This window comes from Protopterus annectens, chromosome 13.part0 (assembly GCF_019279795.1).
Source record: "Protopterus annectens isolate FY-2018-M chromosome 13.part0, PAN1.0, whole genome shotgun sequence".
NCBI lineage: Eukaryota > Metazoa > Chordata > Ceratodontiformes > Protopteridae > Protopterus > Protopterus annectens.
This window is the reverse complement of record NC_056747.1, coordinates 653,135,981-653,157,591: the sequence shown is the minus strand read 5'-3', so window position 1 is coordinate 653,157,591 and position 21,611 is coordinate 653,135,981. Positions and strand designations below refer to the sequence as shown.

The 21,611-nt window shown below is 37.1% G+C and overlaps 1 protein-coding gene across 3 annotated transcripts in view; it reads right to left on the bottom strand.

Moving 5' to 3' along the window:
- TENM1 (teneurin transmembrane protein 1) overlaps positions 1–21,611 on the bottom strand; it is a 3,721,864-nt gene that overhangs the window by 763,965 nt on the left and 2,936,288 nt on the right. For all 3 annotated transcript variants that reach the window (XM_044054336.1, XM_044054337.1, XM_044054338.1), the window contains one exon: positions 15,219–15,468. In XM_044054336.1, the coding sequence (XP_043910271.1) occupies positions 15,219–15,468 (250 nt within the window). The remainder of the gene's footprint in view (positions 1–15,218; positions 15,469–21,611) is intronic.

Genomic DNA, 21,611 nt, shown 5'->3' with positions numbered 1-21,611 from the left:
CTGAGAGTGTGGGGGATCAACGACCTGGATATAAAATAATGCTTGCTATGTTGCATTAAATTATTAGAAGTTATGTGTAACTTCCAAAACTGTTTGAAGTACGTGTTATTAGCTGAGTTAAATGCTGGTATTATATTTTGCATACATCATATGGGCCTCCACTTCAGGAGATTTAAGATATTACACAGTGAAAACTGAGCTGAGTCTTTCTTGGAACTATATATATATATATATATATATATATATATATATATATATATATATATATATATATATGTCTACCTGATGACACCGACATGCCAAAACACAGACAACGAAATAACCGACATGAAAAAAACGACAAAAAAGAAAGTTCAAAAACACGAAACTTCACAGGCCCGACAAACCAAAATTCCGACAATCAACAAAACAAATACCTTTCCCGAAAAACACACACACAACACAAGCACACCAAAAACCTTACAAACCTACACAACTATCTATGCACTAACCTTAACCCAAACCCTAACCCTAAGGTCCATCACTATCGCACACTTACCTTACCCGCACCCTAACCCTAACCCACTTAATCCACCCCTAACCCTCAAGTCCGTCACTATGGCACACTTATCTTACACCCGCACCCTAACCCTAACTCACTTAACCTGCCCCTAAACCTAAAGTCTGTCACTATCGCACACTTACCTGACCCGCACCCTACCCTAATGTCCGTCACTATCATGCACTTACTTTACCCACACCCTGACCCGAACGTCCGTCCCTATCGTACACTCACCTTAACATGGTGTTCTCAGCATCGGGAGTCTCAACTGTTGGTCTTCTCCATTGTCGATCTTCCAGTGTTGGTGTTCTCGTCGTCAGCGTTGTGCACTTTCAGTGTTTTCAGGTAGACCCATATATATTTTCTGATGCTTACGGTAAACTGCCACCATAACACTAGCCTCCAATTTGTCTGAACAGTGGCAGCATTATGGGAATGTTTTTTTTTTTAAGGATACAGTGTGGGGTTAGGGTAAATTAGTATTAGCACACATTACTGAGGTGACCGGGGGGGGGGCTTTTGTGACTTCTTTTGATCTCAGAATATTCCTCTGGAAATTAACTGGGCAAGACAGTTAATTTTCCAGATGCATCTCTCCAAGATGGAAAGAAGTTATTTTACCACTGTACTCTTACCTTTTCAGACCAGTCATTGAATACAATGTCCCTTTTAGTATGTACAAATGCAATTTTAGTTCTGGACTATGGTGGAAACATGATTATCAAATAAGACATAGTGTGGTCCACATAGGTACCCATTTTTATGACTACATCTGTATAAACATTATCACCACTTATAACATATGAGGTGCGAACAGCTTTTGCTGCACTATTTACAATTAGCTTGAAACCATCTTTAGTGTACTAGGTACGGGCATATTCCAAGCCTGTGTTGGAGCAGTTTACTATCACTGGATGAGTGGATAACAGTGCCCAGCTTGTAGTCATCAGATGACCTGGTCAACCACACAGTGGAATACTATCTTGGATGTCTATAAAGTATTTTACAAATAGGATAGGGCTTCAACACTGATACCCATTGCATGCAATTTTATGTTCAGAGAGGGTACTAGTGACCTTCATAACTTGGGATCTAATTGATGGCCATGGCCAGTTAACAATCCAGCAGATTATATAGGGGTTTACGTAAGTCTGACTACTGTTTCAATAATGCAAGGGTAGAGGATAATGTCAAATGACTTTGCCAGGTGAAGATCAGTAAGCATTCATGGAACATTGTTGCATGTAGCCTATGTATCATTTTCAAGCAAATTCATTATGCTCAGGAAGCAAGACCTGCCCCTCACAAAGCCAAACATTAGTGAGGGCTAGAACAATCAGCTTGCCCATATCTGCATAATGAGCTCTGCTATGATATGTTCCATGATTTTGCATACAAGATTGTATAATTACCTGGGTCTGCAGATAGGACCACCTTTGTATACAGGAGTCACAGTTGCATCAAGGACAAACCCCATAGATAGGTTGAGGTTTTGTCTGTTAAAATACTGGCAAATATTTGGGTTGGAATATGAGACATTATCATGGATGAGCTCGCTGCATTCTTGGACATATATAATATATATAATATATTTTTCATAGATGACACCCAAAAGTGCATGAAAAGACATTAAAAACATTGATTAGACAAATGGTCAAAAGCAAGGGGTGACAACAAAATAATCTTTTTTTGCAGGGGCAAGCCCCTGTATCCTTTCATATCCCCCACTACTTAAATATACCAGCTTTGATATTACATAATAGTGGTGAAAAGGACAAATTATATCACCCCAATACTACATGATCTGACTAAAACAGAGCAAAAATGTTAGCATACCACGCAGTCAAAAGCATGCGGAGAAAAAAAAATACAAAAAAATTTCTTTATGATCATATCCACCAATGACTAAAACTGCTGCTGCTGTACCCATACACAAACACACACATGTCTCTCTCTCTCTCTCTCTATATATATATATATATATATATATATATATATATATGTGTGTGTGTGTGTGTTGGTCTACTAAGACATATTGAAAGATCACAAAATGCCAAAAATATGAACATTGGCAAGCTACTATGCATGTGCAAGCAATAGCACTGGTGCATGCAAATCTTAAACTAAAAAAAAGAGCAGGTCCCCCCCCCCCCACACACACCCCAACTAATTACTTACACTAACTCAGACATTCCATAGTATCACAGAGAGGGCATATTCACCAACCCTGACAACTGTGCAGTCTTGCACACTTGTCAAGCATCTGCTTAGTCGACCAAATTTTGTCACCTAAACAGATGTTGAGAAAAGCTAGCTTCAACTAAATTCAATACTCCCATATATTACATATCTGTATATCTGTATCTATCTCATACTCCCTACTAGAAGATCTCAGACTAAAACACGGCAAAAACATTAATATACCACTCAGTCAAAAGCAATCTGATGAAAAAAAAATTAAAAAATTGCCTTTCATCAAATTTGTAGACTGCTTTTCTCACATTTTAGAAGAGACCAATGGCATACACAAATAAATGTAAAATAGAATGGTCAATATTGAAGAAATAGGAAAGAATATTTCTAAGAAAATTAATGTCCAGGGACATCAATGAAATGACAAGCAGGATGTAGAAGGTAAGAATTTAAAAATACTCAAATCCATCTGTTACACAAATAGCTGGAGAATACACTTAGTTATTCATTCAAAAAAAGCCTGTTTGGAAGAGTCAAGAGAGGATCTGTGGATACTCTCTTAGTAAAAGGTCTGCTTTAAAAATATTACCAGAAGACCTGTGAAAACAACATAGTCCATATTAGTAAAATATGTTTAGTGGCCTAGAACAGTGCAGTGTATTAATAATTCTGGGTCCGAGTCAGTGCTCTACATGGCAAAGGTACGCCTCTTGAGTTAAGAGCCTACAAACTGGCCAATGATGACAGAATTTTAATGAGGGTTGGAAGACTGGTTATGGGGCCATAATATCTACTGTAGTTGGACTGCTTACTTTTGGTGGTGATTTTTATTACCTTGGAGTCACTGGGTAATAAAAGCATGATATAGAAACAAATTATAAACATACATAAAAGTTGAAGTTTTTGAAAAGATGGCTTTTCTGATAAATTTGTTGTGCATTTCTTGACAGGAAAACTGAGTTTTGGATAGCAAGATATACATTTACAAAGAAATTAAGGGCTTTAGTGACACAAGTAATACCATGCAGTGGTGAGCCATCAACGGACTGCAATAAAGAGGTGAACAAAGTACTGCAGGACTCGGGAAGGAATATGCACCCTTTAATTAAAACAGGGCAAGATATTTGAAGGACCAGTATTAGGAGATAGGGTTGTGGTCATTAAGAACACTGATTAGGACACAGATATCAGCACACTTGTCAAGAGTATTAGTGAGTACAATGTCCAAGGTAGCATTGTTGCCATTGTAACATTTTGACTATCGCGTTCAGTGCGGAAGAGTCAAAATGTTATGCCTGTTACAGATGCACTGCTGTGTATTATTTGGCTGACCTGATTTGCATGTGTTTTGTCCTGAGTATTTGAGGGCAGTTTTTTTCTCCTGGGTTTCTGAGGAATTCGTTTTTAAGGCTGCTTGGGAAAGTAATTCCAACATTCCTTGTACTCCCCTTATTCCTCAGATTCCACACACTGTGTCATTTTATCCTTGGACTTTGGGACCATTAGTCAGTGACATTAGGAATGAGATAGTTTGCTGTATGCAAACATGACAGGGAGAAAGGAGATGAAGAGTGTAGCACCACAATGCTTTCCACAAAGAACTATTGCTTTGTAGTTGTCCCTATCCTAGTCCCCAGTGTCATGGATGACATATTATATGGGAGGATATGCAATGGGTGTTGCAAGGCAGCCATAGTTTCTCAGACATTGATTTGCATTTCTAATGCCTGCCCTCAATATACCAGTTGACACCCCCCATAATCAGATTCTCAGAATCCACCAGAAGGTGAGGTATTGAATGCAGTCACAGCATCATCTTCCCAGCAAAACATAGTAATCATACACTAATCAAAGTGTTTTTTGTGTCACAGTCACACATTTATCCCTTTGTGCCACACAGTCAATAATCTGGTAACTCATTTTAAGTATTACAAAGCCTCCTCCATTTGAGACGCTTGGCTTATCATCCCTAATGACAAGATAACAATTAATGAGGTAAAGACTGGCAATGTCTGGAGTTTTATAGATTGTGACAACACATGACAGGATCTTCTGTGCTATTTGACTACCACAGTTTATTTTAGCTATTTCTAACCCTTTTTTAGTATTTGAAACTGAACTTAACAATACCTAAAGCTTTGCAAGAGCTCTACAAACTACATGTGACTCATCAAAGGATAGCTAGAAAAAAAGCCTATTTGAGACAAAAATTCTAGCCTTCAAATAATGATAAATGCATGGAGCCATGACTTAAGGATGTGAATCTAGCAAGGCAAATGCTGGCAGTAAGACAGCAGTACATGTTCAGATGCCAGAAATGCCTCAGTGAGGTGGCATCAGCAATGACTATTATCATCCGTTGTCTACTAATAAACAGCTGTTAGTCATTGCCGACAATTACATCAGGCATGTATGACTGAGCCAGCCACGTGAGTATCAGTGAATGCAATTACATCAGGCATGTATCACTGAGCCAGCCACGTGAGTATCAGTGAATGCAATTACATCAGGCATGTATCACTGAGCCAGCCACGTGAGTATCAGTGAATGCAATTACATCAGGCATGTATCACTGAGCCAGCCACGTGAGTATCAGTGAATGCAATTACATCAGGCATGTATCACTGAGCCAGCCACGTGCGTATCAGTGAATGCTGTAATTCTGTTCATGTGCAGGGTATTCTCTTTAGTAGGTATATCTGTGATGATAAAAAGGCAATAACGGATAGTCAGCCCTTCAGAGGAAATACTTCAATAATTTTTGTAAAATATAGTTCTTTTAGAAAGACAATATTTCTGTGACTACAAACAAATGGGATAATTGAAACATTTATGCCACTTTTGAGAACACAATGAAACAAGATAGTTTTAAGTATCTAATCAAAACATTGTAGCTAGGAATACTTCAGGATCATGTACAAAGTTGTTTTTTCTTTTTGTTTTACAATTGCTTTTTTGTTATAATTATACCTTAATCTCGTAAATTTGGCTTTCTTAGTCTGAAATGTGCAGTTTCTCCTTTAGTTACTTTAGTGTACGTATATTTATTAAGTTTAATAAACTGATGTCTGTTTTCTGTATGCTAAGCAACTGCCCCATCACTTTCTGATTTCATATAATCCAGCCCCACCATCTTCCCTAGTGCAAAATTAACAGCACTTAGAGGGTGCTTAACAAATCTTAATACAGCATCCAAATGCTATTAAGATCTAGGAAAGCACTTAATAAGTTTCACCTTTTTCCTGATTTTGGAACATAGTCGTAGCACTCCATGCACTACAAAAACATTCCTTGTAATGTTTATTGCACTTAGCATATAGTGTAATAACACTGATGTCACACCATAGTAAACAGCTATCACATTATAGTGAACAGTCAACTATGGAATGATGTGCACCTTCACAGATGTGCAAATTATTCCAAACATTTTCTTTCAGGCACTAATTCCTTGCAATATAACATGCAAACTCACTGTACAGTAGGTCTGTCATTGATGTGATTCACACATCTGCAGTTTGCTACCTAAAAGTGATCAGTCACTCTACTAGTTGACAATTTATTAGTTTTACACCCATTTTATTACACTGTATGCCAAGCATTGTACACTTTGTTCCAGCTTACTTTTATCTTTCACTTGAATATAGCTGTGTTTATTTACTGGTTTATTGTCTGATATAATTGTGCTGCATTCTGGTTACTCTGTAATAAAATCTGGTGCAGACTACAAAAAACATGCCAACTCACTACAAACTGTTTCTTCCCCCACTGCTCACATATTATCCAGGTTAAGTATATGATGGCAATGAAGCTGACTTGGTTTCATAGCTTTCAGCTTTCAATGACAACAAAAATCAATTCAGTCACTCTTCAGCTGCCACTAAGACAAGGATATCCTTCATGTGTCAGTGACAGCACTGCCTGATGATCCAAGCAGGAAGCACAACTAAAACAAGAACCTAATACCTCCTCAGTGACTGGGCTATGTCACGTTTTTGCCATAGCAACCATCCTAGCAGAACTGGAGTAGCAGGACACTAAGCTGAGACTAAGCCACCTGCTCAGCTGTGTCAGGTACTGAACACATACAGATGAAGCAACAGGTTCTGTGCCAGAACAGATGACTGAGTTGCTTTGGATACATTTTTTGTTCCTGTTGCTGTGTCCCCTAATCATGGCTTACCAATAAACTCAATTTCTCCAAGCTGCTGTGGGTTTGGCTGCTTCACCTGAGAAATACAGAGACTCTTCTGCATCTAAAGTATCAGTTACTAAAACAATGAAAGTAAGTATAATTTTGCACCTCTGCTTATTATTCTTATTGTATTTCGTAACAATCCTGTATTATTTCTTACATTTCTTGCACTTTAGTAGCATTTCAAAGCTGAACTGTTTCCAGTGCAGGTGTAATACTTGGGTCTATATCATTTCATTGAAAACTCATTTCATTGAAGCTTAATTCATTGACACATATTCACTGAAAGCTCACTTCACTGAAACTCATTTTGTTGAAAGGAATATATGGCTTTTCCCCGCTGTTGTGTGATCCTGGAGTTAGTATACAAAGCAAGGGGGGTGTGGGGGGCACAGCCCACCACATTCGAGGGGTGTGGGGGGTGAAGCCCCCACATAAATTGGTTATATGTTGTCTTTTGGAAGAATTCTTTCATTACACTTGTAAGTATCCATCTATATGCTTTAAAATATTTACAATATGTGGGGGGCTACGCCTCCCACACCGCCCCTTACTTTATATACTAACTTCAGGATCGCATAACAGTGGGGAAAAGGCCATATATATCTTTCAATGAAATGAGTTTCAGTGAAATGGGCTTTCAGTGAATTGTGTTTTCAGTGAAGTGAGCTTTCAGTGACTATGTTTCAATTAATTAAGCTTCAATGAAATGAGTTTTAAATTAAATAATACAGACCCATAATACTTAATGACATTGTGTATGCTAGTAGTACAGGGCTGTAGTATCTAGACTGTGTGATCTCCCTGCACTTGAGCTCTAAAACCAACATTTTTACATTAAGAGGGGGTTTCTGACTGCACTCTTATGGCAGACGTGTGCTGTAGCAAACCTATCTGAGTCAGAGGCTGCAAAGGCTGAAAGCTTAGTGTGTCTTCCCGATTGCTCCATAGGCTTTGATGTTTTAAAACTCATTTTTTCTGATTCTATATAAGCCCAGTGTTTATGCTAAACTGCTTTCTGTGCAGCTGCTGTTAACAGTGCCTGTATAGACATAAATGTTTTCAAGTTAAAATTTCCCTTAAAATAACTATATCTGCAACTTTCCCCAGTCCCCCTGCTGCTGTAGGGGGTTTCTAAGTTGTGCACAGAGCAGTACTGTCTTGTTGGACAGCTGCAGTTCACACTTAGTGTAGCATCCATTCTTTGTCTGTGTGCTCTCACCCCATTCCAGTTAAATCTACCCACTCTTCTCCCTGGTTAAACCCATAGCAAAAAGACGATGAAACCATGGACAGGCAGTTTCCTGCTATTTCTGTGGCCAGCCTGGTGGACATGGGCAAGTTGAAGCAATGCAGTAATTGCCTCATGTATACAGACAACCACTTAATCCTGAAACAAACGAACAGTGTGACAGAGATGCAGTTACAATATAAAAACTGAGACACGACTCTCACATACTGATAAATCAAATGACAAACAGGTTGTAGCACATGCACAGCATCTCCCTCACCAAATAAAGTCTCAGTGCATAAACCCTCATACACAGAGGTACTCACAAGTAACATACAAAAACCTCAGAGGCCTCTCCCATATATTGTCCTCAGAAACCACTTACAAACAAAACTGAGTCAATACCAACCACTACACATAAAAATACATATACAATGTCTCCACAAGCAAGCCCTAAAAGTGAAACACCATACATTCAAACATCTTGGTCATAAAAGACTCCACAGTCAGACATGTGGATGCCTCTCTCACCAGGCTGGATAAAGCGAAGGTTACAATCGGTAGTTTGTCAGGGGTCCAGGATATACCAGATCATGCAGGCACTCAGGTCACTTAACCATGAGTACCAGTATGACTCAGTCCTAGTCCATTTTGTTGTGAATGACCTGAGATGTACTTCCCTGGATTCTATAAAGAGAGACATGATGGACCTCTCTGAATATGCGTTGCAGCCAGGTATGAGCCTCACACCGAGCAGCACTCTACATTCACCATGAATGAAATCACAATAGAAACAGAAAATGATTAACTTCAATAATTGGCATAGCTACTGGTGTCATTCCAAGGAAATCCAGTTTTTCTCAACCTGGGATGACATGATGGACAGACCATGCTGCACTGCCACACATGGTCTGCACCTGTTGCTGCAAGGCTTTCAAATACTGGCAAAGTCATTAGACAGCATCATAGTGCCTTTTTTAGGCCATGCCAAACCAACAGACCTACCAATGTAATAAATTCATCTAATGCCAAGCTGCAGGTACTACTGCTCACTGCTAGGAGTCTTAACAAGAAACTGCACTCCATTAAAACTCAGCTTGCTCTGGAGAATGCTAACATCTGTGCAGTTACTGAGACATGGTTCAAGGCTGTGGAAAGCACTCCAGCAGTGCAAGGCTATAATGCCTATTACACATTCAGATCACCCTCTGAAAAGAAAAAAAATAAAACAAAAAAAAAAGAGAGGAGGTGGTGTTTGCATTTCCATAAAAACAATTGCACAGTAATTAGGACTCTCCATAGAGATCCATCCGATATAACAGAAGTAAACAGGGTACATTACTGTGCAGCTATATTAATAATGGATAAAATGTTACCACAAGAACACAGGGTAGTGAGAGAAAGGAAGGAAAGAAATAGAATACCATCATGGAGGTATCGAATAGAGAAAACCATAAAGCAATTAAGACAATAAGTGTCATTGTTAGAAGAGTATAGAAGAGGGAACAGATCAACAAAAATACATAGAAATATAGATGTGGTTAAAGCAATGTACAGTATTAGAACAGATCAGGATCTCTCATCATGCACTATCACAAATAAATTAAAAATCTCAGCACAGGTGGAAAAACCTAGAAGATACACAGATAAATATAAAGGAAAAGTACAAAATAACCAATTTATTGATGACCCAAAAAAGTTGTATAGAGAATTAGGAAACAAGGTAAAAGGAATTGAAAGACCAGCAAAAAAAGAAGAAATAGATATATTATGGAGTATTTATGAAGATCCTGTGGAACATAACAAAGATGCTAAATGGATAGAAAAAGTAAAGACAAAATAAGAAGTTAAAAGGTACAGGATATGAAATGGGATGAAGTAACAGCCAGAGAGATTGAAACAAAGTTAAGAAAAGCCTCTAATTGGAACCCCCCCAGGCCCAGATGCAGTATCTAACTTCTGGTTAAAAGTATTAACATCTTTGCACAAAGATTTAGCCATGAGTAAGAACTATTTATATGTGATCCAGCAAAAGACACCAACCTAGCTAGCAACAAGAAAAACAATGCTTCTTCTTAATAGTGAACCTGCAAGCTACCCTAAAAATTCTAGACCAATAACTTGCCTTACGCTGACATATAAACTATACACCGACAGAGTTTATAGTCATTTTGAAGAGAACTTAATTATGGCAATAGAACAAAAGGGCAATAAAAGAAAGTCATATGGAACAAAGGATCATTTGTTGTTAAAAAAAAGTCATAGTTGAGAACTGTAAAAAGGGAAAGAATCTAAGTATGGCATAAAGTGACTACAAAAAAAGCATTTGATAATATCCCACATTCATTTATAAAAGAGTGCTTAAAATTGTGTAAGATAAGATACACCCTACACTGATCAAATATATTACAGTGACAATGTAATAGTGGCAGACCTCTTTACAATTAAGCCATGATCAGGACCGGCCTTTGATAAACTGGTGCCCTAGGTAAAAGGTCTCCACAGTGCTCCCCCAAACACCAGCACATTCCCCATCCTGGTCTAACTACACCATCCAGATTATTCAAAAAGCGCCGATACTAGAGTGGCGCCCTAGATGGACGCCTAATTGGCCTATGCCCAAGGCCGGCTATGGCCATGATAAAGAACAAATTATTATCCCAGGGATAAAAATTCAAAGGGGGATTTTCCAGAGTGACTCTGTCACCACAGCTATTCTGTCATGCTCTTAATCCATTAAGCTGTCCACTTAGCAGCTTATGTCACGGCTATACTTTGGCTCCTAGAAAACAACAAAATGTAAAGACTTCTCATCTTCTCTTTGTTGATTTAAAACTGTATAGCTCATCAGATGAGGAACTAAAAGTGCAACTGCAAGTTGTCAAAACTTTTTCAGATTATATAAGAATGTCATTTGTTCTTGATAAATATGCAAAAGCAAACTTTAAAGCAGGAAAACTGCAGCACCAAGAAAACATCAGTTTGGGACAAGAATGTGATATAAAAGAACCTGAGCAAGATGGAGTGTAGAAATATTTGGGAATTGATGAAGGATCAACAATAAAACATGAACAAATGTGAATAAAATTTAGTAACGAATATTTCAGAAGACTTTAATCTTGAAAACAGCACTGACATCTAAGAACAAAATTCAAGCTATAAACCAATTTGCTATTCCTGTCCTAACTTACAGTTCTGGAGTGATTGACTGGCCTCAAAATGTGTTGGCTAAATTAGATTGGAAAACAAGAAGGGTGCTGCATGCTCACCAAATGATTTATAAAAATCAGTGCATACCAATACATTCCCTGTTCCGAAGGAGGGGTGGGCCTCCTTGAAATTGATTACATGTATAGATCTCCAATAGTGGGAATGCACACATATCTGCTGACCTCACAAGACCCAAAAGTGAAAGTATTGAATCCTGAGGAGAATAATGAAAAGCACTCTGCATACCTGAAGTTACTAGAATCACTTACCTTTCAGCCCGACACACTACTCATGGACAATTTTAACTACCCATCCAAAAACTGAGAAATATACAAAACCACTAACATGTTGGCTCAGAGATTCCTAAACATTGTCAATCCACACTCTGCATACCTGAAGTTACTAGAATCACTTACCATTCAGCCCGATACACTACTCATGGACAATTTTAACTACCCATCCAAAAACTGAGAAATATACAAAACCACTAACATGTTGGCTCAGAGATTCCTAAACATTGTTAATCCACACTCTGCATACCTGAAGTTACTAGAATCACTTACCATTCAGCACGATACACTACTCATGGACAATTGTAACTACCCATCCAAAAACTGGGAAATATACAAAACCACTAACATGTTGGCTCAGAGATTCCTAAACATTGTCAATCCAAATGCTCTGGAACAGCTAATCTGCACTCCCACTTGGAGATCAAATATCTCTGACATAGAAGTCACAAACATCGATGAGCATTGCACCCCCCTCAGCATAATGTCCTCATTGCTAAGGTCAGAGCATAAATCTGTCTCTTTTGAAATAAATGTAATGTTACAACCCCCATCAAACTCTAAAACCCTAAATAATTTTTCCTAGACAAATTACCTTCTATTAAGTGAGTGTATAGGTAATTTTAAAGTTCCCCCTAACTCGAAAACACAAAAGCCTATGCAGAGTATAGACAATTGCCCTGTACAACTACATAAACACATGCATTGAAATGGCAGCACCTGACCAAACTAAACCCAGGTCTAGCCAGAAAAACAAGTCATCCTGGTGGACCCCTGGTATAAACAGATTATACCACAGAAGAAATTCCTGTCTAGAAGCAAGTGGGAAGGTGCACAACATAGAAAAAAAAATCTCTCATTAGTCTCAACAGGCAAATTAGGAAAATAGTCAAGTCATCAAAATCTAAATACGAGACTAAAATAACCTCCCAAGCAAAGGATAACCACTAAACATTTTTTCAGTTATGTCCGAAATCTTAAGAGAAACACACTACAATGGGCTGAGTTGGCTTCAGATGGCACTACCTATAATCATTCAGAAGAGCTAACAAACATGATGGCCAATAAATTCATCTCAAATGTCACCCCTCCATCACCTCTGGTCACTCCCCACATGAAATACCCCCTACCATTGTTTTGTATGCTATCACAAAAGAACAGGTCATCACTGCACTCTCTAAAGCTAGAAATATGGCATCAATGGGCCCTAACAGAATCCAAGGGTGCCTATTAAATAGCTAGAAACATGACCTAGTGGACCCACTCAGATCTCTATTTAGCCACAGTCTCCAAACAGGCTTTGTTCCAGTAGTGTTGAGGACAGCAACAGTCATCCATTTGCACAAAGAGGGACCATGAATTAACCCAAGAAACTAGTGACCCATAAGTCTGACTTACCTCAAATGCAAGGCTATGGAAAGGATAATCTTAGACCTGATTAACAATGACACAGGAAATCTTAAGCTTCTACACTCAGCCCAGTTCAGCTCTGCCAAGGACAGGTCCTGGCTGCTTAATGTGGCGGATGTCTTTGAGAAGGTCATCCAGCTCATGGATGAGGTAAAACAGTGCATACTGCCTACCTTGACCTGGCCAAGGCATTTGTCACAATACTAACTCAGGTATTATAGAGAAACTCACAAAATTAGGTATAAACCTCTATGTAAGCAGATGGATAACCAATGAGCTCATAGATAGTACACGTTATTAGAGTGGGGAATCCACATCCAGCAACAGGTCAGTTACCAGTGGACCACCATAGGCCTCAATGCCAGGCCACTTCCTGTCTGGGATATACTTCTCAGTTGTCAAGGCAAATGCAGATCGCCTTTGGCTGACCAAGACTGCTGATGACTGCAAGTTGGGGGCAATCACTGACTCCCCTAATGATGTTGATATGATACAGAAAGGACTGACACAGACTAATGATTGGTGTCAGAGCCATGCACTCAAACTAAATGCAAATAAATGCATAATAATACATTTTTGAAATTAAGTACCCCTGCAAATTACAACACTGATAACACTCCCTAAGAGTGGACCCCATGGTGACAGATCTTGGCACTCAGATAGATAGCAATCTGAAGTTTGGCCACCATGTGTCGTGGTGGTGAGGAAATCTTCCTGTGTGGCTCAGCTTACAAGTAAGGGCACAGCATCCAGCTGTAATGATATCACAGTACCACTGTGCTCAGCCTTCATCAGATCAATAATCAAATACAATACACCCTTTGGCATGTACCTAGCCAGGCACCTGCAACAGCTGGAGCATTGTCAGAGGTTCTCACGAAAAAAATACAGGGTATAAGCAACATATCATATGCGGGCCAATTAAAAGCCCTAAAACTGTATTCAGTTTCCTACCAATTACTGAGGGGTGATTTATGCCTGACCTACAAAGCAGTCTCTGATGCAACCCTGATGGAAATGTTGCATATTTGCAAAACTAACTACATGAGAGTTACCTGCTCCAAGAATCTCTGACATGAATAGATCATGCTGGAGAGTCAGATATGTGTCCCAGAGATTGTCCTTCTCTGGAATAGGCTTCCTATTCACATGAAGCAGTCCCCTTCCCTGACCATCTTCAAGTGTAATCTGGACCAATGGATGAAAAATTGCAAATTCACTCCTGGGGTAGTGCCCATGTCTCTTATGGACAGTGGCAGTCTGCAAAATTGTCAAAACCACTCTTGCTGGCTCTTCTTATCTTCCCCCTAGGGAAAGAAAATTGGGTAAAATCTGAGTAAAATTGACTAGACTTCTAAGGGCTCTCGATCCATTAGAGCAGTAATCTCCTATAAACCTATGAACTTATAAGAGACAGAAAAAGAGATAAAAAGAACATTGCTAGTTAACAGTCTGAATATACAAAAAGGTTTTTATGATTGCCTTTCCTTAAAAAGGCCTGTGGCATCATTGGAAATACATGGCACATAAAATTGATTTGTACATTGATAATGCTGTATTTTTTACAGCAGTGTATGTTGTGAAAAACATCTGTCATGTGTAAATACTGTCCGTTGTAAGTTATTCCACTCAGCACTTCCATATGACAAACAATAATCGCAGACATATCTATAATCTATAAACTCTGTGACATATAATACACCTAGCATGTGTCAAGTTTTACTCTGTCATAACTGATTGTCTACTAGTTTAATACAATAAACTATTATGAATTATTTGCATAAAACAGCCTGATACTCATGTCAGTGTAGGAGAAAACACTGTTAATGGTCTTAGCAACTCATGCTAAAAGAAAACAAACTCACAAAAAAGTGTTGAAAGAAGTTAGGAAATATAGAAAAGGCATTCTTTAGGCACCAGGAATATTTTAAAAAATGCCTCTGTGCTGGGATAAAAGAATTACTCCCGTTCAGGCTCAGATGCACGGTACTCACATTAGTCTCGGCATGACAGTACAGCTCCAAAGAATATTTCTTTCCTGCAAAATATTCGATGGTCTGGTGCAGGTTTTAGATGAAAATCAATATCTTACAATCTGACATAACTAAAAGTTTGATTTCAAAGTAATCAATAAACTCAAAGAAGCCTTACCTGAGCTCTAAAACAGAAATAACTTTCCCTGAGGGAAGAATGCGCCGCACAAAATTAAAATCTCCAATATATACACTGCCATCTGGTGCAGCTGCTATAGCAACTGGAGCAAAGAGTTTACTGCCATGGGCAGGACCATTACAGTTTGGACAGGACATAGTTCTCTGCTGACTGTTTCCCATGACACTAAAAATGACTGGAGGCTGCTGGGAGATAAATACGTTTTCTCCATTTCCTTTGTGCAGTATTCCTGTTATGTGGGGAAAAAAAAGATATGAAATCAAAATAAATCTATAATTTCCCTCTCTGCAAATGATATTTAATAATGCAAGCAGAATAGATATGCATTTTATTACATGTTTTAGTCACACAAGTAACAAATAAAAATTTGACACTGGGAATATTTGACAGTATCCAAAGTAAAGCACAAAACATTTCCTCTGAATCATTTTTGCATTATTACATTAAAAACCTGACTTGTTTATATTCTGTTTACAGCACATGTAAGGGCTTGAATTGATTAAATCAGGCCATTTTTTTCTAGTTTTATTTTTAAAAAGAAAATGATGCTTACATACGCTCATTCATAAGCTATATATATATATATATATATATATATATATATATATTAGTATTTATATATATATATATATATATATATACATATATTTTAGTATTTATATATATATATACATATATTTTAGTATTTCATCTTTGCTGTAACTCTTTAATATCTTTTTCTCATTTGTGATGCATGAAACCAGAGTACTTGATTGTCCTTATAATGCTGGGGCTTTAAAATGTTGCCTGCAAATGATATTTTCATGAATCACATGCAGTCCCACTGAAACATTCAGAGTATATTTTTAATCGATGAAAGACACAGTGCAGCACCACAAAATGGCAAACTCAAATTGTTACCCTGTTGTCTAAACCCTGCTTCTCAACTTTAAGACAACAAATTGCTGAATAGAAATCAATAGAAATTATATGAACTATAGTATCAAAAAATGCAATTGTTTTGAAGTGATAGATTACACAGATGTTTACTCTTAATTATTTGGTTTCTGGTACAGTTAATGGCCTATGTAATAGAGATGTTTTTCTTCAAAAGTTCGAGTTGCTGCATGTGCCTGGACAGGTACATGCCAAAGGACGCATTATACTCAGTGAGTGGCCTAATGAGGAACAGGGACAATGACAACCCTAGATTTGGACACAATTCCTTTGTTTACATGCTTTTCAATACAGAAGGACTTTCCTACACATGTTAGACAAAAATTAGGTCACTGTCCACATAAGTTCCCAAATCCTAAACAACCAGATTAACTGTGTAATACCACCACTTATCCGTCAGGTGTGTATTGTCAATTTGGTAGTTCCCTGTAGTAGGCGGCTTTCCAAAGGAAACAATAATGAATTTTTGGCATTTATTTTCAGTATATGATTTTGCACCAGTTATTTATTTGGGACAAGCATTCTTTCAGAATGACTAAGTCATTTGGGAATTCAATAACTGCTCCTAACTTGCAGCCTTCTGCAAACATAGTCAGCCAGAGTCCTTTGGTATTGACTTTCACTTCATAAAATCAGGTGCCAAACAAGAGCTGTTTACACAGAAGCCATTTTAATGAGGATATTATCATCTTTGGTAAATTAACGAACCTGGGGCCCTAGCTTACATGTGAGAACACCCCCCAGTATGATGTTTACATCTTACAAGGAAGGAAAAAAGTATATACAATTGCCTTATACTTATTGTTTAAGCCTATATGTGTGTGTTTGTGTGTGTGACTTTGGAGCATTTGGTTGATTTAAATTGTTCCTGTCTATGAAAATATTTACTTACGTCAGTTTACATTAAACTCACTTGCATTACTTACAGTTTTTTAAACAATTCAGTTGAGATGGGACTACACATTTCATTCTTGTGTTAAAGATACAAAAGTTTAAAGCAGTTGAAAACTTGGTAATTTAAGAGGTAATCATTTGAAACGTCAGGACCAGTGCTGGAGTGTCCCATAATGTGGAGACTGAATGGTTCAAACTCCAGACTTATATACATTAAGTATGGGACTGACATTTCTCTGAACACTTCCTTTTCTCCAGGGTATGGCAATCTCATAATTTGTATGTATATGTTTTTTTGTGTGGGAGGCCTGACCCCTGCAAAAAAGAAGTTTAAAAGCAAAGATCAATCATCAATAATCACTGTTCTCCTACATATTTTGGTCTTTTTTTCTACATGTTGGGATTCAGCATTTCAAGTGCAGCCTTTTCAGTATGGAGCCATTTTAAACATTTGCATAGACTCAGTCTCAAAATTTTCCATTTCACTGAGATGAGCTTGCTGAGATATTATGATTCCACTTGGAAGTCTATGCTTAGGAATGCTTGAAAAGCAAATAAAAGACAAATGACAGATATCCCAGGCAATTTGTCACCTTTGTTTCTAACTGTTTAGCTTAGCATGATGCTGTGATGAAAAAGTAATTTCATATTTACTATAAGACTTTATTATATTATTAGTGGGAAGTGGAAGAAAGCTCTCCATTTACACACACAGAAAAAAAAGAAATAATTTGATCATATACTGTAAATCCATTCTTACTTGTATTTTAGTATGTTTTATCAGTACTCTAATAATTTCATCCTATTTCTGATGGTACAGTAATCATATACAGAAATAAAGGCATTTAGCATTACTGACTTCAAACTTGCACAGCTAATGTCACATCTATAAATACTGCACTGTAATCTATAAATACTCCACTGTAATCTATAAACACTGCACTGTAATCTATAAATACTGCACTGTAATCTATAAACACTGCACTGTAATCTATAAACACTACACTGTATGTTGAGGAGTGGAAGGTCAGGCTGATACAACTGTTTCACTAACTTTGAAATCTCTAAAACGTTATGTTGATGTGATAAAAACGTTTACTTGCTTTAAAAATAATAGTGATCACTTTTCAAAGCACTCTCAGTCATAATAGACTGTTAATATTGTATCACATCAATTAAAATGATTAAGAACTGAAGTTGCCAGTTTTGAATGCTTAACGATTATAAGACATCATTGTAATATGAAAAAAACTTTTCTCGAGATTTGTTAGCAATTCATGTCACATTCCCACTAGTTTGTCCAATTTTGTTTAAGCTCAGTCATAACCTGTACATGCACAGATTTTATTTTTACATTTTTCATCTACAAATGAGTAATGTTGCCAGTATCAGATTTTGGGAATTTGACTATCTGAAAATCCCATGGTTTATTCATTGCTAATCGAATAAGCAAGTCAACAAAGATGATACTTTTCAGTTTTAAACCAAGTAAATGCAGCAACAAGATATGAAGAAAGCTGACTATGCAACTCAATCAAATAGAAACTAAAGGCAATAGCAGGTCGACTCCATGGTGTAAAGGGAAGGTGTGCAGCTCCAATCACTAGCATGGGGCAAGTGGACCAACACTATGTTGTAGCTGGCCAGAAGGTTTGGAGGGAGTGGCTAGAGTAAGTTCATCCATCCATGGGAAGAGGACAGTGCTTCATTTCCTGTGCAATACTACAACTTAAAAGAGTGTGGACAGCAATTAGGAGAGAGGAACCCAAGTCTATGGACTTGGAAAAATATATGGAAACAACCAGCAATTAGTTCATTACCAGTACAGGCACTATTATAGAGGGACATCTCAAAGCCATCTTTGGGGGGGGGGTTGTTGTTTATGTTAGAAGAAAACCTTAAACTCTGCAGTGATTACCGTATAATCCCCAGCACCCATCTTCCTCTTTTCCCATCTGAAAATGGGAATAAAGGCAGGATCACAAACTGTCCACTCACCATAGCCTGGACAGGGACAGAGAGTGGGTATAAAACTAAGGGATACAATTCATGACTTTTTGTACTGGCTGAAGATGGCAGTTATCAGGCAAGGCCATTAAAAAAAAAAAAAAAAAAAAATCCCCAGAAAGGAAGACTATATCTTTACCCCAATGTGCAGTGCAATGGATTCCAACAATAAAAAAGTAATAACAACAGACATGCAAACAAGTGTTCAAGGTGTTCCCACATGAATTGCTTCTAATTCCTGATAAAGTCATTCATATAACATCAACAGCTTACAGTCCTTAAACATTCAAAAATTGCAACTCATATTCTTAAAGCTTTAACTGCTGATGTGATAAAATATTAATAATCGACTTTAATCGAGAATGCTTTGAAAATAGTCATCACTTTTAATTTTTTAAAGCAGATGAACATATTGCTTACCACATCAACATAACTTATTTCAGCTGTGCAAATCGCAGATTTTTATTGCCACAGTTATCTATTCATACCAAAGTGTTTTTATGCATATATATATATATATATATATATATATATATATATATATATGTGTGTGTGTGTGTGTGTGTGTATGTATGTGTGTGCGTGCATGTGTATACACACATCTATATATATTTATATACTGTGTATATGTGTATGTATATATGTATATATGTATGTATGTATATATATATATGTATATATATATATATATATATATATATATATATATATATATATATATGGATCACTTTCATTTGCCTGACAGTTCATTTGCTCGACAATTAGAAAAAGGCAAATAAAAGGTGCATGTCCTTTTCCCCACAGTAGTGCAATCCTGGTGTTAGAATATATAGTTGGGGGGGTGGGGGGAGTGAAGCCTCCCACCTTCTTTGGTTTTATATTGTCCAATTTGTTTTTTTTATTATTCACTAAAACCAAAGTAGGTGGGGGGCTATGCCCCCCCAACTATATATTCTAACTCCAGGATTGCACCGGTCTTGTATTAACCCATGACATCCAAATGACACCTCCGGTGCATCTGCAGTTAAGTCCTACTTACACCGCTAGGCATCAAATATTGCTTGTTCATATTTGCATCAATAATTCCAAAAATCATGCCATGTACAAGGTTTTTAAAAGACTTCATCTTAAAGCTTATACAATTGCAAACTCAACTGCATTAATCCAATGCTAACAAGAGAATAACAAACTAAGGAAATAAAGGTATGGCAGCCAAAAAGTAGATGAAAAGCCTTATTTATTAATCGTTAAGCGCTTTTCGATTACATAAAATAAACTTCATCAGACATTTTAAAACTAAATTGTAACCATATATATGATTCAAAATTACCACTCCTTGATTCATGACAGGAAATGATGTGATCAAACTATTATTTACCCTTTTACAGCTGAAAATTATGTATATTTCCTTTAACAATGAATATCTTTATAAATTTATTACAACTGATGTAAAAAATGTATATATGTATGTATATGTATAAGTAAAAAATGGCTATCTTGTTCCTGCATATATAAAAGGCATACTTATCGCCTTTAGCTTAAGAACACTATTGACTGTGCAGTAATCATTCAATCCATGCATATGAATATAAGCACAACTGCCAAATTAGCTCAGCTTTTTCTAAATGCAAAGCTCAAGGTCCATCTTTGTCATTCTCCATAATTTGTTGATTGACACAAAATTTTAAATGATGGTTATTATGCTCACGCACATGCTTAGCTAACGCACTGGTAAGTACACCTGTTCTAATTGCATAAATATGCTCATATATTCTTTGCTTAAAGTTCTGGTGGTCTTACCAATGTAGTATGCTGGACAAATTTTACAAATAGCAACATAAACTACTGTCTTAGAGCTGCAACTGTGCCTGCCTTGCATATCGCACTTTTTTCCTTTGATTTAAAAAAACGGGCTTGGTGAATATAATTACAATAATTACACATGCCACACCTATTCATACTCCCTTTTCTTATTACATGTTATTGGCTACCATTTTCCATCAAATTCTTTAACTTTTTACCTCTCCGTGATACCATTTTAAATCTATCACCTGATTTGTTCCTGATCTGTACATCATCAATGACTATTCAATTCTTTAGCATAATAGTTTTAATTTCATAAAAATGTATATTAAAAGTTGTTATAAATACTACCGAACTATCAAAATGGTTTCCATTTGAACTTAATACCTGCTCCCCCCTATTATAATCAAGGATAGGTAAAAAGTGACTATTCATTCTTTTTATTTTGACCTCATTATATAATTCATACAGAATCTGGTCAGAATATGCTCTTTTTTTAACATATCTATAAGCCTTTCACATTCACTGTTGAAATCAGTGTCAAGGCTCACCCTTCTTGCGGCCTGGACAAATTGACCTTTGACAACAGCCCTTTTATTAATTGTCGGGTGTGCACTAGTAAAGTGCAAAAATAAGTTTGAACATGTTGGCTTTCTATGAATTTTGGCCTTGAATCTGTTATTAATTCTATCTTTACTCAAATTCACATCAAGGTAATTAATCTCCTAGTCA